At 43.2% G+C, this 24871-nt stretch overlaps 1 protein-coding gene across 5 annotated transcripts in view; it reads right to left on the bottom strand.

Moving 5' to 3' along the window:
- ARNT2 (aryl hydrocarbon receptor nuclear translocator 2) overlaps nt 1–24871 on the bottom strand; it is a 143855-nt gene that overhangs the window by 20044 nt on the left and 98940 nt on the right. For all 5 annotated transcript variants that reach the window (XM_077263498.1, XM_077263499.1, XM_077263501.1 and 2 more), the window contains 6 exons: nt 19367–19443; nt 17122–17256; nt 13198–13272; nt 10616–10767; nt 6911–6983; nt 6707–6833 (listed from right to left, as the gene is read on the bottom strand). In XM_077263498.1, coding sequence (XP_077119613.1) covers nt 6707–6833; nt 6911–6983; nt 10616–10767; nt 13198–13272; nt 17122–17256; nt 19367–19443 — 639 coding nt within the window. The remainder of the gene's footprint in view (nt 1–6706; nt 6834–6910; nt 6984–10615; nt 10768–13197; nt 13273–17121; nt 17257–19366; nt 19444–24871) is intronic.

Raw genomic sequence — 24871 nt, 5'->3', positions numbered from 1 at the left:
TCACATACCAACAAGACGTGCTCAGCCTGGCTGAATACAAGTGAACTGAGTGACGCCAAGCACGTCTAGTTGGAATGTGGGCTAACATGAAAGAATCAAAAGGTTAACATCCAGCACCTCTTTGGACGAATGATCCCAGGAAATCCAAGATTTCTTAAAACATCAATTTATTTTTTCCTATTAAAAACGGGTAACAAAAAAGGTCAGGCAGTTTGGATGCACACACCATTAAAAACAAGGCATAGGTCTCCACACCATGTTCCAAATTATTATGCAAATGATATTTTCTCGGATTTTCCTAAATGGTCGGTGCAAATGACAGTCAGTCTAATAAAAGTCATCACCCGTTAGAGTATACATCGAATTTTATTGAGGTCACATTCACTGAACAAAAAAGCTATTTAACTCCAAAACATCCTAACAGGCCAAGTTACATGTTAACATAGGAACCTTCTTTGATATCACCTTCACAATTCTTGCATCCATTGAACTTGTGAGTTTTTGGAGAGTTTCTGCTTTTATTTCTTTGCATGAAGTCAGAATAGCCTCCCAGAGCTGCTGTTTTGATGTGAACTGCCTCCCAACCTCATAGATCTTTTGCTTGATGATACTCCAAAGGTTCTCTATAGGGCTGAGGTCAGGGGAAGATGGTGGCCACACCATGAGTTTATCTCCTTTATGCCCATAGCAGCCAATGACTCAGAGGTATTCTTTGCAGCATGAAGATGATTTTGCTCCTGAAGGCACGTTTCTGCTTTTTATACCATGGAAGAAAGTTGTCAGTCAGAAACTCTATATACTTTGCAGAGGTCATTTTCACACCTTCAGCAACCTTAAAGGGCCCTACCAGCTGTTTCCCCATGATTCCGGCCCAAAACATGACTCTTCCACCTCCTTGCTGACGTCGCAGCCTTGTTGGGACATGGTGGCCATCCACCAACCATCCACTACTCCATCCATCTGGACCATCCAGGGTTGCTTGACATTCATCAGTAAGCAAGACTGAAAATTAGTCTTCATGTATGTCTGGGCCCACTGCAACCGTTTCTGCTTGTGAACATTGTTTAGGGGTGGCCGAATAGTAGGTTTATTGTTATGACCCCAATGGCAGAGGGTCTCAAAAATACATACCAAGTCTGCAAACACAAAAACCAGCTCATAGGGCAGTGGTAACTGGGCTGACCATATATCTAATCCTAGTACCACAAATAGCAGCAGCCGGGGAACGTGCCTACGTTGGTTCTAGACGTCTCGCGCCAGCCGGAGAACTAACTAACCCTAGAAGGGAAAAGATAGACCTTTCTTGCCTCCAGAGAAAAGACCCCAAAAGTTGGATACAAGCCCCCAACAAATAATAACGGTGAGGTAAGGAGAAAAGACAAACGTAAGAATGAACTAGATATTTAACAAAGAGAGGCCCACTGACTAATAGCAGAATATAGTAAGATGACTTATATGGTCAGCAAAAACCCTATCAAAATTTCCACGCTGGATATTCAAGAACCCCCGAACCGTCTAACGGCCCGGGGGGAGAACACCAGCCCCCTAGAGCTTCCAGCAAAATCAGGAATCAAATTTAGTACAAGCTGGACAAAAAATATGAGCAAAGCAAATATCCAAAAAACAAGGAAGCAGGACTTAGCTTAATTTTGCAAGATCCAAGACCAGCAGACAGGAGCAAACAGAAAGGAACTGATTACAACGATGCCAGGCACTATCAGAAATGAACGGAAAAATCATAGACGTCAGAAAGGGTTGTGTTTTTACTGTGGTGATTCTACACATGTTATATCAGCATGCTCTAAACGCCTAACTAGGGTTGTTAGTCCTGTCGCCATTGGTAATTTGCAACCTAAATTTATTTTGTCTGTGACTTTAATTTGCTCATTGTCCTCCTACCCTGTTATGGCGTTTGTGGATTCAGGTGCTGCCCTGAGTCTTATGGATCTGTCGTTTGCCAAGCGCTGTGGTTTTGTTCTTGAGCCGTTGGTAAATCCTATCCCTCTTAGAGGTATTGATGCTACGCCATTGGCGGAAAATAAACCGCAGTTTTGGACACAGGTAACCATGTGCATGACTCCTGAACATCGGGAGGTGATTCGTTTTCTTGTTCTGCATAAAATGCATGATTTGGTCGTTTTGGGTCTGCCATGGTTACAGACCCATAATCCAGTCTTGGATTGGAAGGCAATGTCTGTGTCAAGTTGGGGCTGTCAGGGAATTCATGGTGATTCCCCACCGGTGTCTATTGCTTCCTCTACTCCTTCGGAAGTTCCTGAGTATTTGTCTGATTATCAGGATGTATTCAGCGAGTCCAGGTCCAGTGCTCTTCCTTCTCATAGGGACTGTGACTGCGCTATAGATTTGATTCCAGGTAGTAAATTTCCTAAGGGAAGATTATTTAATCTGTCTGTACCTGAGCATACCGCAATGCGTTCCTATATCAAGGAATCTCTGGAGAAGGGGCATATCCGTCCATCCTCTTCCCCTCTTGGTGCGGGATTCTTTTTTGTGGCCAAGAAGGACGGATCTTTGAGACCTTGTATTGACTATCGGCTTCTGAATAAAATCACTGTTAAATTTCAGTATCCTTTGCCTCTGTTGTCGGACTTGTTTGCCCGGATTAAAGGTGCCAAGTGGTTCACCAAGATAGATCTTCGTGGTGCGTACAACCTTGTGCGCATTAAGCAAGGAGATGAATGGAAAACTGCATTTAATACGCCCGAAGGTCATTTTGAGTACTTGGTGATGCCTTTCGGGCTCTCTAATGCTCCTTCAGTGTTTCAATCCTTTATGCATGATATTTTCCGGAAGTATCTGGATAAATTTATGATTGTTTATCTGGATGATATTCTGTTTTTTTCTGATGATTGGGACTCGCATGTAGAGCAGGTCAGGATGGTGTTTCAGGTTTTGCGTGAGAATGCTTTGTTTGTTAAGGGTTCAAAGTGTCTCTTTGGAGTACAGAAGGTTCCCTTTTTGGGTTTTATTTTTTCCCCTTCTGCGGTGGAGATGGACCCAGTCAAGGTCCGAGCTATTCATGATTGGACTCAACCCACGTCAGTTAAGAGTCTTCAGAAGTTCTTGGGTTTTGCTAACTTCTACTGTCGTTTTATCGCTAATTTTTCTAGCGTTGTTAAACCTTTGACAGATATGACCAAGAAAGGTCTATCTTTTCCCTTCTAGGGTTAGTTAGTTCTCCGGCTGGCGCGAGACGTCTAGAACCAACGTAGGCACGTTCCCCGGCTGCTGCTATTTGTGGTGCTAGGATTAGATATATGGTCAGCCCAGTTACCACTGCCCTATGAGCTGGTTTTTGTGTTTGCAGACTTGGTATGTATTTTTGAGACCCTCTGCCATTGGGGTCATAACAGTTTATGCACCACAGCAAGCCTTTGAAGGATCCTACACCTTGAGGTTCCAGGGACTCCAGAGGCACCAGCAGCTTCAAATATCTGTTTGCTGCTTTGTAATAGTATTTTGGCAGCTGCTCTCTTAATCCAATGAATTTGTCTGGCAGAAACCTTCCTCATTATGCCTTTATCAGCATGAACACGTCTGTGCTCAGATTTAGCCACAAATCTCTTAACAGTAAAATGATCACGCTTAAGTTTTCGTGAAATATCTAATGTTTTTATGTGTTTATTTGAAAGACAAAACAATTAAATCTTTATGACACTTAAATCCAATTTGCATAATAATTTGGCACACAGTGTATGCCTTTTTTTTAATCATGAGTGTATCCAAACTGCCTGACCTTTTTTGTTACCTTGCTTTTAATATGAAGAAATAAATAGATGTTTTAAGAAACCTTGCATTTCCTGGAATCATTTGTCCAAAGAGGCGCTGGATGTTAACCATTTGATGCATATCAACCTTCACCCAGTAGATCTGTGCAGCCTGGAGGACATATTAACCAGAGGAGGAGGTGCGCTGACAATCTAGTTATATATATATATATATATATATATATATATATATATATATATATATATATATATATATATATATATATATCATGAAAGAACCCCAGTATTGAGAAGATATAAAATATAACTGTTAATATTCATTAAAAAAAGGGACAAACAACAAATAGAAAACACCACACTAATAAAGTGCACACTACATTCACCTTAGAGATGAACCCTGAGCTGTATGCCTGCCTGACTGCGGAGGTTGTCACCCTATAACAAGCCACACGAGAATGGCACCCCCGCTCACCGATGACTGACGCTACTGTCCTATTATGCCCTATAGATAAGTGCCAGCTGATACACTTTCATAACATACTAGACTGTGGCCCGATTCTAATGCATCGGGTATTCTAGAATATGCATGTCCCCGTAGTATATGGACAATGATGATTCCAGAATTCGCGGCAGACTCTGCCCGTCGCTGATTGGTCGAGGCAACCTTTATGACATCATCGTCGCCATGGCAACCATTATGACATCTACGTCGATACTGTGCCCGTCGCTAATTGGTCGAGGCGAATTCGCGGCAGACTGTGCCCGTCGCTGATTGGTCGAGGCAACCTTTATGACATCATCGTCGCCATGCTGTGCCCGTCGCTGATTGGCGGCCTCGACCAATCAGAGACGCGGGATTTCCAGGACAGACAGAAAAACCCTTAGACAATTATATATATAGATGAGGACAGTACCCAATAGTACAGGTCAGAAAGAAAAGCAGTGCATATATATAGAAATCAGGTCAGGGAAAACGGGTGAATTACCATGCCTGATAGAAAATGATGCATAGAAACATGAATGAGAAAAGTATAACCCTCTAGTCTGTACTCCGCTGTACCCTGCCTACCAGCGGAGGTTGGCACCCTACTTGTCATCGGATATGGCGCCCCTTGCTTAACGGCGGCTGGCCCTAAGAGACCCTATAATCCATAGACCCCAATATTAAATGAACCAATATAGAGGGTGCCTCAAAATTTATGAAATAACAGTTAATCACAATCATCACATATAAGAATAGTCCATAGATTAAATCATGAGAGGTACTTATCATTACAGATGTCATATAACCTCTACGCGTTTCACCACCCGGCTCATCAAGAGGTTAGATAAATGGATACTGCAATATCCATTTTAATCTATGGACTATTCTAATATCTGATTATTGTGATTAACTATGTTATTTCATTAATTTTGAAGCACCCTCTATATTGGTTCATTTAATATTGGGGTCTATGGATTATAGGGTCTCTTAGGGCCAGCCGCCGTTGAGGGGGGCCGCCATATCCGATGACAAGTAGGGTGCCAACCTCTGCTGGTAGGCAGGCTACAGTGGAGGTACAGACTAGAGGGTTATACTTTTCTCATTCATGTTTCTATGCATCATTTTCTATCAGGCATGGTAATTCACCCGTTTTCCCTGACCTGATTTGTATATATATGCACTGCTTTTCTTTCTGACCTGTAATATTGGGTACTGTCCTCATATGTTATGAAAGTGTATCAGCTGGCACTTATCTATAGGACATAATAGGACAGTAGGGTCAGTCATCGGTGAGCGGGGGCACCATTCTCGTGTGGCTTGTTTTAGGGTGCCAACCTCCGCAGTCAGGCATACAGCTCAGGGTTCATCTCTAGGGTGAATGTAGTGTGCACTTTATTAGTGTGGTGTTTGTATTTGTTGCTTGTCCCTTGTTTTAAAATGAATATTAAAAGGTATATTTTATATCTTCTCAATACTGGGGTTCTTTCATGTTAGCCTATATTGTTTTACCCTCTTATACCTAGTTTGATGATTTCTCGTTGGAATGTGGCTGTAAGTATGTAACTCACATGCTTGTGGTAATGTGATCACTGCTGTCACTGGCAATGTCTGAGTATCCGGACGGCGTGCGATTTCTGCTTTCTAAGATTCAGAAGTCTGCAATCATATAAAGTGAATGCAGACATTCAGCAGAATACCGGACAACCCCTTTAAGTAATCTCAACTGCAGACAAAAAATGTCTCTGAGATCTCACATTAAGTATGCTTAGGCCAACTTATGCAGCAGAACTCGACTCGCACAGAAAACGCCTCCTGATATTACAAACACATTGAACATTCATGTAAGGCTTACAGAAATAATAATCAATATGTCAGTAAAGTAAATCAGCCTCCAGCAGTTAGAGTATTAAACCCACACTCCATCTATCTGACTTCAGTAACAGTATATAAATGATTTACAAGCCCTCAGATCTCGTGCAGACATTCCGCACTTCATTCTATCAGAGACACAGGCCCCGGCTACCTCTGGATCTATGCACTGATGGCGACAAGCAGGCTAGCAGGAGGATACGTTACATTACATTCCTGCACAATGAAGACTCGCCATTTGACCCTTTCGCTGCATTAACAAACATTCATAAATGTTTATTGAAAACACACATAACCAAGATCCCTGGGGTCCCTGAATTCTATAGCATGCTCTGAACTGTCCTGGCCTGAACTCGATAGGTATCTAAGATCACGTAATCCTTTTAAAGATGTAATAAATTGATGAAAGTAGGCAGACGGACTATTAGGGTCAAGATAAAAAATAAGAGCATTGATAGTCCTCTAGGTACTGAGGTGTCAAGGGCAAGTGCAAGAAAAGATCCTGACGACACATGGACAGGCTGTGTGCCCAATAATGACGCTGGGAAACTTATCACCTCTAACATCTTGTGACTGGTCCAAGGGGGTAATATGGACAACTTACAGGCTGTGATTCCAGCAAACATCTCAGCAAACCTTGGGTCCCGGTCTTGGGAAAATATGGATTCTGTTTTATCAACCACAGACTTCCCCCCTTCGTGAACATTCCCAGTGAGATTTGGGACAGGCACCTGAAAAGACACAAAGCAAACACAGGCTGAGCACACAGCAAGAAGATGGTAGGGAGAACTATGTGGGAGATACCCACCTGTGACAGGTCATAGGAGGACAGGCTGTCCCTTGGATGAACCTCCAGCTCGGCCTGCTGCTGCTGGACCTGCCTAAGAACACAGAAACAGCTGCGGAAATACTGTAGGCTATAACAGCACAGATAGTTTATATGACCGAAACAAATAAACACCAATGCTGCCCTAAGCTGTGCCCAATATATGCAGTGTTCGACCCACAGATCTGAAAGGGAACATGGCATGTCCAAAAATGCTATTTACCTGCAGATATAAGGATAACCTGCAGGTCAATAGTATTAAAGTCCTGCCTGGCAACCTTACTGGAAGAGTGGCTCCTGGAGAAAATTAATTGGCATCCTCCCTGTAGCTGCTGGCTTTCATTCATAGGGGTGGTTACAGTCACCGCTCAATACACAGTGAGTGCGCTCAAAGGGAGGACTAGGAGTCCAAAAACTATGTAAAAAATAACAGTTTTTATTGTCATGCAGTTAACAACATGACTATAGCATAACAGATGATCATAGGCAATGAAGTGGCACAGGAGAGACAAATGAAGACATGAGCTAGATCATATATTTAATAATTATGCCACATAGCCAAAATGGCTATATACATATAGTGTACAGACATACACACCCATCTCCACCAGCTGGTGCACGTGCGCAGCAGGCTCCTGTGTCATCTCCAGTATGACATCACCTCTCCTGGACTTGCGTGATTAGGCATGATTAATGGAGGAGGGTCTGGAAGACGTGGACCCAAATTCACATACGCCACGTAATGTCATTGGCTGAATGGCACTCAGGTGCCACATCTGCCAGATATATAAGGGATGTGACAGAGTCACTGGTGAAGTGATGGAGGGGAGATATGTGTCACTGCGCATGATGGCGTCAGTGATGTAAAACCAGAATCGTTTCCTCCAGCACACTATGTGTTGGGTTGGTTTATTGAAAGTCATATTATGGGTTGGTTTTAGCGGATATTCATATAGCGGGAGGGAGAATGTCCACGTATCTCCCCTGCAGTGTCCTTACAGGATCTGTGTGATGTCAGGATCATGTGATCAGTCAGTCAGACAAAGTACGCCTGCGCCGGAGCCGCAGCGTGAAGACAAGAAGAGGACGTCATCGTATGAAGATGGGAGGCCCCGGACCGCGATGCACATCGGACCGGACCGCAGTGGGACTGCCCCTGGGTGAGTATAATCTAACCTCTTTTTCTCATCTTTCAGGTTACATCGGGGGCTTATCTACAGCATTCCAGAATGCTGTAGATAAGCCCCTGATGCTGGTGTGCTTAGCTCATCTTCGATTTTGGGGGTGACAGGTTCCCTTTAAAAAGGATCTTCAGTCATGTGGGCAAAGATTCAATATTGTATAATAAAAGTCTCTGTAACCTTCTGACGTACCTTGAGCCCCAATTCTTCACCATTTTCAACAACTCGCTTTCAGTAAAAAAGGAATTATTATAGTTTATTTATCCTGATTGCCTCCAACTGACAGAAGTGCAGGGCGTCTAGGATGAGTATATGGCAGAAGTAAAGGGTCAGCTCAAGTTTCCAGAATATTAAAAAGTTGTATAACCCTTAAAATAATTATTTGAAGGATTATTAAATCAAGGTGTGAATACTAGAAGAGAGAGCAATGTTTTCTTATCCATCAATGATATTCTGTTCCTATGCTTCTGTGACTATAGGAAGAAACACCCATGTGGTCCATACAGAACTAAACGCATAATCGTAAAGCTTCCCTTGTGTGGTGAAGACTGAAGAGTCAGCACAAAGTGGAGATGTCAACAGATATTGGGACAATAGAAACAAAAACTTCAATAACATATTGTAATCATTACAATAGGGCCTAAAAATAGCCCATTCCAAAACAAAAGAAACAGCAAAGCAAACCAACTCCAAAATATATATATCACACGGAGAAAATAGGAGTCATTAGGTATAGAAATAGTAAATTTATTTGTACTTCATAAAATCAACATACTTAATCCATTACATCAAAAAACAAGTATCTGCAGGAAAATTTAAACAGAAAAGAAGGAACCCTGCTGATTACCCCTGCCCACTCTGTGCAAAAATCGCATTAGATAAGGTGCAAGTGCAGTAATATATTGCACATAGAAGGTAAGCAAAAAAAGAAAAAGCCAGCCAGGATTCTAAGATCACTCTATCAGTGTATCGGCCAGAGAGTGACAAAGTGCTTACCAAAGGCAGGGAGGTTCCAAACCCGGGCGTGGATGCCCCAAAAAACCCACGCCCGGGTTTGCACAGAGGGGGCAGGGGTAATCAGCAGGGTTCCTTCTTTTCTGTTTCAATTTTCCTGCAGATACTTGTTTTTTGATGTAATGGATTAAGTATGTTGATTTTTTTGAAGTACAAATAAATTTACTATTTTTATACCTAATGACTCCTATTTTCTCCGTGTGATATAGATATTGGGACAAGTCTGGGTATAGAAGGACAATAGTGTACTAGAATAGATCGGAGGCAGATCTTATTCATTTCCAAGGTTCAAACTGCTCAACACTTTTCTAATAAATATCGGAAATCATAACGTCCATGTTTTTATACTTCCTTTATATGTGTGGACACTTCTAAAGTACTTACAGAATGCAGAGAACAATTATAGTAATTACATGTCATACATGTTTTTTTGTCTTAATACACATGAAGATAGGTCTCATTGGGAACAGTAAAATATCGACTTTGTGAGCAAGTTAAAGTGCCAGCTTAAGACTACGGACACTGGTGTGGGAACCTCTTTGTGAGCACCTTCACAGCTGTGCCACGTTTTACACATACATAAGGCTACGCACACATCATGATTCAGCTGCTCCAAGGCTAGAATGCCTGCAGCCAGCAACGCTGATGCCAAGTCAAACAGCTTTTGTCTGAATAATATCACAGTGGCCCAAGCCAGAACACTATGCGAAATAAGGACAATGTGTTATATAACATACATTTCTGTATGCATTGCATTACCTTACAAGTAATAGAAAGGGGTTGTCCAACCACTTACACTTTCTACAAACACACTCACACTGGTTTAAATAAATAAAAGAAGCAATGCTTACCATGCCGATCCACCGCTGCTCATAGTCAATAGTTCGCAGTCCACCTACACAGACATGTGGCCTCTGCAGTCAATCTGCTGGAGCAGTGATGGGCTGTTCACCGCTGCGGTCAGTGATTAACTGAAGTGGTCACACATCTGCCTAGAGGGGCAAGAAGTGAAGAGAAGGACGGGGGGCTGGGAGTGTCAGGTGATTGGTACAGTAGTACTTCTTTTATTATTGCACTATTCTGAACAGGTGTTTGATTTCTCTAAATGGCAGGACAAACCACTTAAACATATACATCTCTGTACAGTGTGTACACCACGGTGGCTCAGTGGTTAGCACTGCAGACTTGCAGCACTGGGGTTCTGGGTTCAAATCCCACCAAGGACAACATCTGCAAGGAGTTTGCATGTTCTCCCCATGTTTGCGTGGGTTTCCTCTGGGGGTCTCCGGTTTCCTCCCACACTCCAAAGACATACTGACAGGGAATTTAGATTGTGAACCTCAATGGGGACAGTGGTGATGTCTGTAAAGCGCTGCGGAATAAGATAGCACTATCTAATCAAAGCATAATAATAAAAAGAAAAGACACCCCATATACATCTGTGTACATTATATAGGAAAGGGCTGCTAGAGATGGCTTGCAGACTACTTACTTCACATTGGTATTAGTACAGATAATGTATTCTATCTCATCAGAGTACGGGTTCTGGAAAGTGAAGCTACTGGTGCGAAGTAGCATCCAGTCTCGAGTCTTAGTGTGGAAACGATACATCACTGATAACACTTGTCCTTTAAGCTTCACCACCTAGTGGAAGACATATTATATTATAGCAGAATAGACGACTCCTATAGAATATATCACTCATGTTACCGATCAGATAACAGTGCCAACACGGTTGTCAGTCTGGAGAAACAATATATTAACTATTTTAGAACGGTGTCACTGTCTACCTATAGATGGTTGGTAGTACTGTTAAAGGGTTATTTCCAAAAAAGCTATCCTGTACCATAACGTAATGATCACTGAGGATCCCACACCTGGGACCACCTAGGATCTAGAGAAGAGACCACTGGAACTTGGGAACCAGTCTCTGTAGAGCCCAGTCTGAATATAGAAATAAATAAAAATAAATATAGTAGGGGAGCACATGACCAAGGTTCGCTGCATTCATTGTCTATGGGACTGCTGGAAAAAGCACAGTACAACACTCGCCTTTCGGGAGGACACCATAGACAATAAATGGAGCAGATATTGCGTAGTGATGAGTGAACGTGCTTGGATAAGATGTTATCCCAGCACGCTTGTGTGCTCACAGTGTCTTCGGTGTGTTTGATAAATATGTTCAAGTCCCCGCACCTGCATGTTCGACAGCTGCAACACATACAGGGGTAGCCTGGTTTTTAGGCAATCCATGCATGTGCTGCGGCTGTCAAACAGCCTAGAGAAATGCAGGCGCAGGGAGTAGAACATATCTTTCAAACACGCCGAAGACACTCTTCGGATTACAGCTTATCTGAGCACGTTCGGCCATCACTAATAATGAGTAGTCACACCTCTATTCCAAGATGGAGCTCTGCAGAGGAAAGTTACCAGGTTCCGGAGCCCTATTCCCGGATCACTGGCTCTTACAGTTGTTGGACCCCAAGTAAACAGTAAGTTATCCCTTATGCTTTGGATATTTTGGAAATAACCTTTTAACTGTGTTTAGCTTTAGGGATACAGCTTTAATAACTTTCTATTGCAGACATTTAAAGGGGCTTTCCGAACATATAGGATGAGTCGTCAATATCAGATCTGTGAGCGCTGGTCCCTGATATGCGGTGCCTCTTCAGCTCTATTCAATGTTTACGCCCGGATGTCGCCAGAGCGAATAACAATTGATCGGTGAGGTGCTGAGTGTTGGATCCCCACTGATCTGATTTTAGTAACCTACCCTAAAATAGGTCATTAATATCATTTGTCCAAATATTGTCTTCTAGTCTTTACAAGAACATGAGATTCAATAAGTAGCTGAACTTTGACAGATGTCTAACACAATGAGCAATACTCAGACTGTGCTCACACACAGCGCAAAAAATTAGATTCAAAACGATCCTATAAAGTGGCAGCAAAACGTTTTGTAGTTTCCTCTGTATGTAATTTGTCAAATCTGCAAGCCAAAAATGTGTCTGCCTCTGCGACAAACAGGGAATCTGAGTATTAACTGAGCCTTATGTGGCCTAAAGACCATCTGCTAGGGCAGACATTTGTCAGAGAACATTTGCAAGCTACAGTGCTGCTACGGATGAAACCCCGTCCACATCAGATTTTAAAACCATGCCGTACTTTGCAACAAGCAAAACATACCCTTACGGCTACTTTGCACAAGCGCTCCTGGATTTTTGACTTCTTCAGATAGAAGATTGTACCCATTTAACAGGCACAGAAAATCGTTATGTAGGTTCACATACAAAGCTGGACATGTAAATATGTCAATGTAAGTGGAAGGGCATTATATAAAGCAGATGTTCCATTACAATTCAACATCTGGATATTATATATCTATCTCTGCGTCTATCTTATAGAATTAGATGTAAAGTTAAACTGTCTAACAAGCTTGGCAAGGAGGAAGGTTACAAATAACCAATAACCTATATTATATGTAGTGCAAAAAATGTAAACGTTAAAATATGCATCAGGCCAGTGTATGCGCATATTGTGCTATTTGGAAAGATTCTTTTTTATTTCACAGGGTTTTCATAAATCTGCATTATAAAATGTCTGTATTATATGTAGTACAGTGATAATAGTCCATAGAATAATCTGCAGAACTATGAGAACTTTCCTAACCCCCCACTGCCTGTCTATTTCTATAAGTGCTATTTGCTAAATATTCAGGGTATTTCTATTAAATGCAGCTGCACACAACTAAAAACTGAGAGGAAGACATTCAGCCCCAGCAGAAGGCAGGACATACAGGCTAAAGCTGCATCATACAGGATATTCCGGGACGCTACCGCATACAACAGGGAACAGCAGAGAAGAACTATGTAATGTAACACAACCAGAGGGGTATCATGGGAAATGTAATATGCATTAGGTAAAACACAGTGCAAGAAGGAATTAAGACAGCAAACAATCCAGAAATAGCACGTCAAACAACACTGATATACACAAGACATACACAAAAACCTCGACATCATTTTTCAATAACTTTGAAAGTCATTTGTTTCAATGTCCGTCAACACCATGTACCTGCTGGAAACTTTCTCGAAGATGACTTTGGTCTTCAGGATGGCAGAACTCAATAATGTCCTTTCCCAGAAGATCCTACACAGACAAGAAAAAGCTGTTTTCTGATAGTAAATAGTGTCTTGGTAAAATCTATAGCTTTTCAGGTTCTTTAACCCCTTAAGCCCCAAGGGTGGTTTGCACGTTAATGACCGGGCCAATTTTTACAATTCTGACCACTGTCCCTTTATGAGGTTATAACTCTGGAACGCTTCAACGGATCCCGGTGATTCTGACACTGTTTTCTCGTGACATATTGGGCTTCATGATAGTGGTAAAATTTCTTTGGTATTACCTGCGATTATTTGTGAAAAAAATGGAAATTTGGTGAAAATTTCAAAATTTTCCAACTTTGAATTTTTATGCCCTTAAGTCACAGAGATATGTCACACAAAATACTTAATAAGTAACATTTCCCACATGTCTACTTTACATCAGCACAATTTTGGAACCAAAATTTTTTTAGTTAGGGAGTTATAAGGGTTAAAAGTTGACCAGCAATTTCTCATTTTTACAACACCATTTTTTTTCAGGGACCACATCACATTTGAAGTCATTTTGAGGGGTCTATATGATAGAAAATAACCAAATGTGACACCATTCTAAAAACTGCACCCCTCAAGGTGCTCAAAACCACATTGAAGAAGTTTATTAACCCTTCTGGTGTTTCACAGGAATTTTTGGAATGTTTAAAAAAAAAAATAAAAAATGAACATTTAACTTTTTTTCACAAAAAATTTACTTCAGCTCCATTTTGTTTTATTTTACCAAGGGTAAGAGGAGAAACCGGACCCCAAAATTTGTTGTACAACTTGTCCTGAGTACGCCGATACCCCATATGTGGGGGTAAACCACTGTTTGGGCGCATGGCAGAGCTCGGAAGGGAAGGAGCACCATTTGACTTTTCAATGCAAAATTGACTGGAATTGAGATGGGACACCATGTTGTGTTTGGAGAGCCACTGATGTGCCTAAACATTGAAACCCCCCACAAGTGACACTATTTTGGAAAGTAGACCCCCTAAGGAACTTATCTAGATGTGTTGTGAGTGCTTTGAACCCCCAAGTGTTTCACCACAGTTTATAACGCAGAGCTGTGAAAATAAAAATTCTTTTTTTTCCACAAAAATTATTTTTTAGCCCCCAGTTTTGTATTTTCCCAAGGGTAACAGTAGAAATTGGACCCCAAAAGTTGTTGTCCAATTTGTCCTGAGTACGCTGATACCCCATATGTGGGTGGGAACCACCGTTTGGGCGCATGGCAGAGCTCGAAAGGGAAGGAGCGCCATTTGGAATGCAGACGTAGATGGATTGGTCTGCAGGCGTCACGTTGCATTTGCAGAGCCCCTGATGTACCTAAACAGTAGAACCCCCCCACAACTGACCCCATATTGGAAACTAGACCCCCCAGGGAACTTATCTAGATTTGTTGTGAGAACTTTGAACCCCCAAGTGTTTCACTACAGTTTATAACGCAGAGCCGTGAAAATAAAAAAACATTTTGTTTTTTTTAGTCCCCCAAATTTTTATTTTCCCAAGGGTAACAAGAGAAATTGGACCCCAAAAGTTGTTGTCCAATTTGTCCTGAGTACGCTGATACCCCATATGTTGGGGTAAACTCGTTTGAGCACACGGGAGAGCTCGGAAGGGAAGAAGCACTGTTTTACTTTTACAACGCAGAATTGTCTGGAATTGAGATCGGACGCTGTTTGGGCGCACGGCAGAGCTCAGAAGGGAGGGAGTACCATTTGACTTTTTTAGCGCAAAATTGGCTGTCGCATTTGGAGAGCCCTGATGTGCCTAAACAGTGGAAACCCCCAATTGTAACTGAAACCCTGAGCCAAACACACAGCTAACCCTAATCCCAACCACACCCCTAACCCCAACACACCCCTAACCCTAATCCCAACCATAACCCTAACCACACCCCTAACCATGACACACCACTAACCCTAATTCCAACAGTAAATGTAATCCAAACCCTAATTTTAGCCCCAACCTTAACTGTAGCCCTAACCCTAACTTTTGCCCCAACCCTAGATTTAGCCCCAACCCTAACCCTAACTTTAGCCCCAACCCTAACCCTAACTTTAGCCCCAACCCTAACTGTAGCCCTAACCCTAACTTTAGCCCCGACCCTAAACCTAACTTTAGCCCCAACCTAACTCTAACTTTAGCCCCAGCACTAACCCTGACTTTTGCCCCAACCCTAACTGTAGCCCTAACCCTAGCCCCAACCCTAACCCTAGCCCTAACCCTAATGGGAAAATGGAAATAAATACATTTTTTTTCCTAACTAGGGGGGTCATGAAGGGGGGTTTGATTTACTTTTATAGCAGGTTTTTAGCTGATTTTTATGATTGGCAGCTGTCACACACTAAAAGATGCTTTTTATTGCAAAAAATAGTTTTTGCGTCTCTACATTTTGAGACCTATAATTTTTCCATATTTTGTGTCATGTGAGGTCTTGCTTTTTGCGGGACGAGTTGACGTTTTATTGGTAACATTTTCGGGCACATGATATTTTTTTATCGCTTTTTATTCCGATTTTTGTGAGGCAGAATGACCAAAATCCAGCTATTCATGAATTTCTTTTGTGGGGGGGCGTTTATACCGTTCCATGTTTGGTAAAATTGATAAAGCAGTTTTATTCTTCGGGTCAGTACGATTACAGCGATACCTCATCTATATCTTTTTTTATGTTTTGGCGCTTTTATACGATAAAAACTATTTTATAGAAAAAATATTTTTGCATCGCTTTATTCTGAGGACTATAACTTTTTTATTTTTTTGCTGATGATGCTGTATGGCGGCTCGTTTTTTGCGGGACAAGATGATGTTTTTAGCGGTACCATGGTTATTTATATCCGTCTTTTTGATTGCGTGTTATTTCACTTTTTGTTCGGCGGTATGATAATAAAGTGCTGTTTTTTGCCTTGTTTGTTTTTTTTCTTTACGGTGTTCACTGAAGGGGTTAACTAGTGGGACAGTTTTATAGGTCGGGTCGTTACGGACGCGGCGATACTAAATATGTGTATTTTTATTGTTTTTTTTATTTAAAGAAATGTATTTATGGGAACAATATATATATATTTTTTCTTTATTTAGGAATTTTTTATTTTTTTTTGCACATCTAAATTTTTTTTTATATTATCACATTGTCACAGGGTGGGACATCATGCTATAGTATCAGATCGCTGATCTGACACTTTGCAGAGCACTGTGTCAGATCAGCGATCTGATGTGCACTGCTCCAGGCTTACGGGTGCCTGCTCTGAGCAGGCGCTTGTAAGCCACCTCCCTGCAGGACCCGGAAGTAGCCCCGCGGCCATTTTGGATCCGGGGCCTGCAGGGAGGAGACGCTCGGTACAAGGTGAGCACATCGCCTTGTACCGAGAGTCTCAGGAAAGCACGCAGGGAGCCCTCTCCCTGCGCGATGCTTCCTTATGCCCCCGGAATGCTGCAATCATGTGTGATCGCAGTGTTCCGGGGGTTAAAGTGCGAGGAGCGGTCCGTGACCGCTCCCGGCACATAGTGCCGGATGTCAGCTGCGATAGTCAGCTGACACCCGGCAGCGCTATGACGTACTATCCCGTCACTGGGAATTAAGTCCCAGGTCACCTCGACGGGATAGTACGTCATGTGGGATTAAGGGGTTAAAATGTAAAGTACAAATGTAGGCCACATAAATTCTAAATTAGTAATGCAGAACCAACAAAAATGTCCAAAGTGTGATCAAAGGAGTGGATCATGAAACAGTAAATAAATAGAAAGCAGTGATTTTAGAGGACAGTGAGACAAGCCGTTACAGCAGAATTAACCCTCACCACAAGCATTTGCTTGCTACACTGCAGACATACAACAGATGGTAACTCGTCCCACCACTAACCTGTGGCTGGTACCCTATCACGCTGATGCAGCGGGGGTCTACAAATGTGATCACTCCATCTGTGCTATGTCGCGATAAGAATTCGGTGGGGAGAGACATTCCATTCATATCCAGGCTCCCAGGAGAACTTGTGACCTGAAAAAGTTAGTTAGTATAAACTTTATCCCGTGATATACTGTATACTTTGTGGTAGAAATAATACAGAGAACTTACGAATGAATCAGTGCACGTGTGTGAGAAGGGAATATGGAGTGAGATGCATCTGACAGACCGCAAAAAGAAAAAATGTGTTTTTAGAAAACAGAACAATGGTGGTCTAAGCCTAGGTGGTGGATGAAGATATAATGAAAAGTTTATATACTCTGTTTTATGCTAACACTGGATGAGTAGTACACTATGTTGACAAAAGTATTGGGACACACCTCTTGATCACTAAATTCTGTTTTTTCATCCAGTACCATTGGCCGCAGGTGTATAAAATCCATTATCTAGCCAGGCACTGGCTCTCCTGGGGCTCACGCTACATAGTTATGTCACGGAAGTCCTGCAGCCACCACCAACCGCTTCACTCTCCCATCCTTCAGACAAATCAGATATCCGGAGAAAGTGAGAACAGCTGAAGCTCAGACTTCGTCCGGATGTCAGTTACATTCGAAGGAGAGAATGAAGCATCCGCCAACTGGCTGCAGGGCTCGCGTGACACAATGTAGAATGGCATTCGCGCTGGAAGAGAGTACAGCGGTTATTATTTTATAAGGCGGGAACATAGTGATTGAGATGGGGTTGTCCAAGTAGTGGACAGCCCCTTTAAATATTTAACGATCAGCTAGGAACCAAAGCAACTCAGCCACAAATTGTAAACTACATAAAGTTACAGAATGGGTTAACCGAGTACTGAGGCACCGAAGTACATAAGTGACCACCATACTGCTGACTCAATAGCAGAGCTCCAACCCTCCTCTGGCATTAACAGCAAAAAAACTGTACAAGGAGCTTCATGGAATGGGTTTCAATGACCAAGCGGCTGCAAGCAAGTCTTCCACCACCAAGCACAATGCCAAGGGCCACATGGAGGGTTGTAAAGCACGTTACTCTCAAGCATGTTCTGTGGAGAGACATGTCCATCAGACTGCCAGATAGAGACATGTGAGATAGAGACATGTGATAAGTCTCAGTGTGCTGAATGTCAGGAGAACGTTACCTGCCTGACTGCATTGTGCCAACTATAATGATTGGTTGAGGAGGGTTATTGGCCTAGACCCCCTAGTTTCACTTAATGAAAATCTTAACGGGATGGTCCAAAACTAAAGTTGATTTTAATCCTAAATGTCTATATAATCACTTTTTTAATATACAGTATTTTAATTAAAAAGTCTCTGCCATTCCCTCTCTGTGCTACCTAATTTCTTTATTTCTTTTACTTGTTTTGATGACATTTCATTTGAGAATACCCAGTGCATGCTGGGATACTCAAACTGGATGTCATGAGGGGCCAGGGCTTCGGTCACTGCCGCAGCTGCTGTTCCACTGTGAAACAAAGAGTCATCAGTGACGTCCATTTCATTGGCTGGGCTAGTGCCTGGTCTGCTAATTATACGTTGGCTGCATGCACAGTATGAACTCCCTGTGCAATATTCCTTTTGTAACAGTGACAGTGCGCTCCCTCACCGCCTCTAATTAGAAGTGACAAACCGGCAACAGAGCGCACTGTCACTGTGTATTGTATAGTGAGAACGTGTTGAGGAGGGAGAACGCTGTGAGCAGAGGTCTCTGCTTTCCCTGGTCACCAAGTTTGGGGTACACTAGCATGTATGCTCTTGGATGAATGGGCAAAAATTCCAACAAACACACTCTTGTAGAAAGCCTTCCCAGAAAAGCTGAAGATGTTTTATTTGGAAAATGGTAACCAAATGCCTATGAATTTGGAATAGGATCTCATAAAAGGTTCTGTCTGTGTAATGTATAGGTGGCCCAAATAATATTGTCCATATAGTGTATGTACCTGAACTCTGGACAAAAACTGAATTATGAACACACATTGAGAAGTAGAAGGAGTAAAAGGTTATTCCCAAGATAATCCAGAGGCTAGGGGATAACTTACAAGCCTCTGGGGGTCCCAGCATTCAGACACCCAGCAATTACGAGCCACCAACAAATAATGTTTTCATGATTTCCTTAGTATTGCCCAGGTCATTGTCCTTACTATCCTGGGAATAACCCTTTATAGTAACATTAGCATTCTGACCTGCAGTCTTCCGATGGCAACAAGGCAATATTTACTCCCTTGTCCAACCTCGGCATCCTCTTCAGGGATAGTCATACCTGTAACAAATAAAAGGGGGCTAAAAGAACAATAATCCATTGCTTTCCATAAAAAAAGTATTTTCCCAGATAAAACACAAAATGTTGGTTTCATAATAACCGCTTCCCCAACATGATGCCATTGTGCATGGCTGTGCTGTAAATGACGTCTATATGTGCAAATATAAAGAATGTTTTGAGCTAGTTTCCACTGACATGTTTTGTTAATAAACTTCATCTGTAAGGAATGAGCATGTATATAGTGCGTACTACACATTCATACACCCACAATATATTTATAGCACCATGGTCGGACAGGAATTGGGAAATGATTTAGCCGCTAACCTTATACAGTATGTAGCTGAGCTAATGTGTCACAATAAGGCGGCATTAATGCGTCACATGAAGACACAGCAGGAGCTAATGCACCCTCGGCCTGGGGTATATGAGAAGCTGCTGTCCCTAGTTCCACTGTTCCGCAGACACACGGCTCAAGAATGTTGTTTACTGGTAGCAAATCGGAGGCGATGGAGCACATTTGTGTCTCATTAGAGGTATTTTTATCACATGCAATTCTGTACTGCTCCGAGCCATCCAAACTTCCTGTTATGCATTTGGAAAAAATGCCGCTTTTCATCTGAGGAGCTGGTTTCAGCATTTTTTCCAAGCTCATTTCACAAAGCTCAAGTTCAGCAGTGACGGCACAAATGGGATTCGGTCAGAGCCCATCTTGATTGATAGAAGATTGACCACACTAATTAATAGCACTACTCCATGTAGGGGCATTAAGAGCTCACGACGGCTCGGGAAATGACTGATCTCCCACATTGCACAAAGCTGGCGCACAGTTACATGGCTAAACATAGCTTCAAAGGGGCTGCTCTGTGTATACAGACTATAGCCGCACCATATGCAAAGTGCGGTGGGGAGCTGTAGCTGGATACCTTAAGTCATAGCCCTAGAAACAAGTCAAGGAGGAATATTTTAATCCCTGCTTCATGTTAAATAAAGGAGCAGGAATGATGCACAATTTCAGCCTTTTCCATCTTCTATTCTGTTTTTGTCATGTACTATAGTAAATTACTTTCTATAGCTTTCCATCAAGACTCAAAAAAATAGATACAAATTTATGCAACGAACTATCAAGTTCAACAACATTTTTAGAAGTTTCTTAATCAAATGGGTGAGAAACAATAGTTGACGATATGTCTCTAATGTGAGCTGCCTCCAGTCTCATGAACAAGTTTCCCACGCACATGAAAGCATTAGGACCTAGCGGAACATTATGCCGCCTACCATACTATAACTTCCAACAGTCCCCTTTCTGCCAGAACAGTCCTACTGAAGAGAGCACACAATACTTAAGAAAACCCCATCACAAAGTGGCATTTCCAAAGTGGTCCTAGGGTGGACACAGAGATACAACGGTTTGCCCATTAAAATATATATATAGAATCCTACGTGAAAAAAATAGTTGCCTGTAGATTACCTGATTTAACGGTGGAAGCATTGCATCTAGTGTAAAAGATCTCTGCAGCATGGAGGCCACATGGGGCCTGGCCTTGACTATTCCTCACTACATATCCATGCAGTTTGTGATTTACAGAGAAGACAATCTCTGTGGCATCTAGGAGGATCATAAACATTTTGTATGCAAGAAAGGGGGAGAAAATAGATAAATGGTATGCTGATCTCTTCATCTCAGGAAACGATCTTTGTATCCATACACTCACATGCGGATGAAGACTGGCGCAGTGCACATTTACGCTACACCATTCTTGCTGGAATTCATGAAGAGCACTTCTGAGTGGCGTCTACCTCCGTGCACCGCGCTAGAAATGCTAACTTCAGTCAGTGACTGGAGTAGCATTTCTTCTATACAAAACGCTGGCACTTTTGATGAATTGAGCAGGCGGATGTGATCATGCCCGACCCTCCCCAGCTCTGCCTATTTTGGTGGAGCGGATTCAAAATGGCATGATGTAGCAAACTTGTTGACAACTCAGCGTTGCGCACATATCATTTGTGACTTTTCTGCCCCTTTTCTGGTGTAAAAGCTTCAATGAACCAGCGCCATAGTTCCCAGTAGTGTCCTTAGCTCTCATACAGCAGCACTAGTTGATAACATGAAGTATTTGTCATTTTTAATCCTGTGAGAAAGTCAGAATTACCACAGATAAAAACTATAAAACATGTTTCCATTTATTCTATTAGGAAATGAGATCTCTTCAGGGTCCTTATTTCTGGGGGAATATGGAGAGAGGCTGCACCGAGCAGCTGTCACTCTGGAGGTCCTGCCCTGCACACAACCCACTGATTTCCATGGACACGGTGCAATGCTTCATTTTTCTTTTGGTGGCGCTATAATGAAGCTGAACGCTTATTGTGGAGTTTTCATACAATTACAGCTGATTGCTGGGGGTTTGTTATCAGCTCAGCGAAGTCTTCCAATAATTAGGGATTGTCTACAGCGGACAGCGTACAAATGAAATGACCAAACTACTGTAAAATAATGCATCCACAACGCAACTTTTTTTTTTTAATAAGTCAATGAGCCCAGGAGTCGCAGTGGACGCCAGGAGCCTGTCGGCCCAGTCTATAACAAATTGTTGCGCTTCTTTTATTTTTTTTCGTTGACTTATTTAAACCAAATGTTTGAAGCAGTAGAAGCTACGGGGGGTTAGAAATGGAAAATGCTTCACCTAGTGACCTATAAATTGCGTTTTAGAATTCACCTCGGCTCCTCCGCTGCGGATGCATTAAACAGGCAGCAGACACGACTGTATACGATATCTGACGTGGGAATTAACTGATACTTCTGATAATCGCAGCAGGAAATGCTTTACCTGAAGATAATACTAGATGATTATTTTACAATATGATGTCATACCACCATACATTATTTGTAAAATGATGGCCCTATGTGCTGCAGATTTGCAATACACAAAAAAAAGTATTAAGACATTAATATTGTGCTATACTCAATACTGTCCGAGGGTTTTGTGCAGCTGATGTTCGGAACAATGTTCGTTGTTTTGGCTGTGCACATGAGAGACGCAGAATCCAAGGCTCTCATAGAGAAGCAGGACTCTGAGGCTCCCATAGAGAGGCAGGACTCTGTGGCTCCCATAGAGAGGCAGGACTCCGAGGCTCCCATAGGAAGGCAGGACTCCGAGGCTCCCATAGAGAGGCAGGACTCCGAGGCTCCCATAGGAAGGCAGGACTCCGAGGCTCCCATAGAGGGGCAGGACTCCGAGGCTCCCACAGAGAGGCAGGACTCCGAGGCTCCCATAGAGAGGCAGGACTCCGAGGCTCCCATAGGAAGGCAGGACTCCGAGGCTCCCATAGAGAGGCAGGACTCCGAGGCTCCCATAGGAAGGCAGGACTCCGAGGCTCCCATAGGAAGGCAGGACTCCGAGGCTCCCACAGAGAGGCAGGACTCCGAGGCTCCCATAGAGAGGCAGGACTCCGAGGCTCCCATAGAGAGGCAGGACTCCGAGGTTCCCATAGAGAGGCAGGACTCCGATGCTCCCATAGGAAGTCAGGACTCCGAGGCTCCCATAGAGAGGCAGGACTCCGAGGTTCCCATAGAGAGGCAGGACTCCGAGGCTCCCATAGAGAAGCAGGACTCTGAGGCTCTCATAGAGAGGCAGGACTCCGAGGTTCCCATAGAGAGGCAGGACTCCGAGGCTCCCATAGAGAGGCAGAACTCCGAGGCTCCCATAGAGAGGCAGGACTCCGAGGCTCCCATAGAGGGGCAGGACTCCGAGGCTCCCATAGAGAGGCAGGACTCCGAGGCTCCCATAGAGAGGCAGGACTCTGAGGCTCCCATAGAGAGGCAGGACTCCGAGGCTCCCATAGAGAGGCAGGACTCCGAGGCTCCCATAGAGAAGCAGGACTCTGTGGCTCCCATAGAGAGGCAGGACTCCGAGGCTCCCATAGGAAGGCAGGACTCCGAGGCTCCCATAGAGAGGCAGGAGTCCGAGGCTCTCATAGAGAGGCAGGACTCCGAGGCTCCCATAGAGAGGCAGGACTCCGAGGCTCCCATAGAGAGGCAGGACTCCGAGGCTCCCACAGAGAGGCAGGACTCCGAGGCTCCCACAGAGAGGCAGGACTCTGAGGCTCCCATAGAGAGGCAGGACTCAGAGGCTCCCATAGAGAGGCAGGACTCAGAGGCTCCCATAGAGAGGCAGGACTCAGAGGCTCCCATAGAGAGGCAGGACTCCGAGGCTCCCATAGGGAAGCAAGACTCTGAGGCTCCCACAGAGAGGCAGGACTCTGAGGCTCCCATAGAGAGGCAGGACTCCGAGGCTCCCATAGAGAGGCAGGACTCCGAGGCTCCCATAGGGAAGCAGGACTCCGAGGCTCCCACAGAGAGGCAGGACTCTGAGGCTCCCATAGAGAGGCAGGACTCTGAGGCTCCCATAGAGAGGCAGGGCTCCGAGGCTCCCACATAGAGGCAGGGCTCCGAGGCTCCCATAGAGAGGCAGGACTCCGTGGCTCCCATAGAGAGGCATTGGGCCTCTATTCTAGCTCTGTAACCTTACAATTTCATGAAGAGGCTTTTTCAACAGAATAACATTTGTGGCATGGCGGTGCCATATATATGGGAACAATCAGATTGATCAAGCTAAATGCTCCAGAAAAATCGTCCTTTATGACCGTACTATGTATTTTAGACCATTCCCATGGCTCGTCCCGTCTTCTATGAAAGGTGGAGTGTCTTACCATATGACACCATACACAAATAAAAAAGGTGCAAAAATATTACTGCTAATTTTTGCCACAAAGCAACTGGTGTAATCTTGGACCAGACGGTATAAAGATGCACCAGATATTTTAAACAGTATGAACCAATTTGATACATTTGGCACAGTTTAGGACTGTCTAGTCAATGTTGGCACAGTCTAGTAATTAGATAGTATTGATAAATATGCCCAATAGTTTCCAAAATATCTCCATGTGTATGGCAGCACACAGAGGCTACATGGACCTGCACTAGGGATCTGTACGGCTCCTATGTTCTGCAGAACAGGCTCTATACCATGTGCATGCACCCAGACACTACTTGTATTGACAGATGGATTGATATGGAAAAAATATCACAATTCCTATTTACACTTATTGTAATCCTTTTTCCAATGTAGTTTTTTTTTCACATAGTTTTTGTTACATAGGTCAAATGTGGTGATCTATCTAAACTATTAATATGGGCATATAGGTTATAGTGATCTGTAATCAGTCCTCCCTGTGTGTCCCATATCAGATGTGTTGTTGAGAAATCATCTGTCATCACTTTATATAAGTGACCTCTTCCAGGCTCTGGGGAGGATGGCGACTGGAGATAACTCTGCCTCCAGAGCTGATTTTACATGAAGGTAGAGATATCAGTGTGAGACAAGTAACTAACACACAACAGGAGAAATGAAATTTGTCTTCTTGCAAACAC

This window comes from Ranitomeya variabilis, chromosome 5 (genome assembly GCF_051348905.1).
Source record: "Ranitomeya variabilis isolate aRanVar5 chromosome 5, aRanVar5.hap1, whole genome shotgun sequence".
In the NCBI taxonomy this organism is placed as follows: Eukaryota; Metazoa; Chordata; class Amphibia; order Anura; family Dendrobatidae; genus Ranitomeya; species Ranitomeya variabilis.
This window is presented reverse-complemented; position numbering and strand designations above follow the sequence as displayed.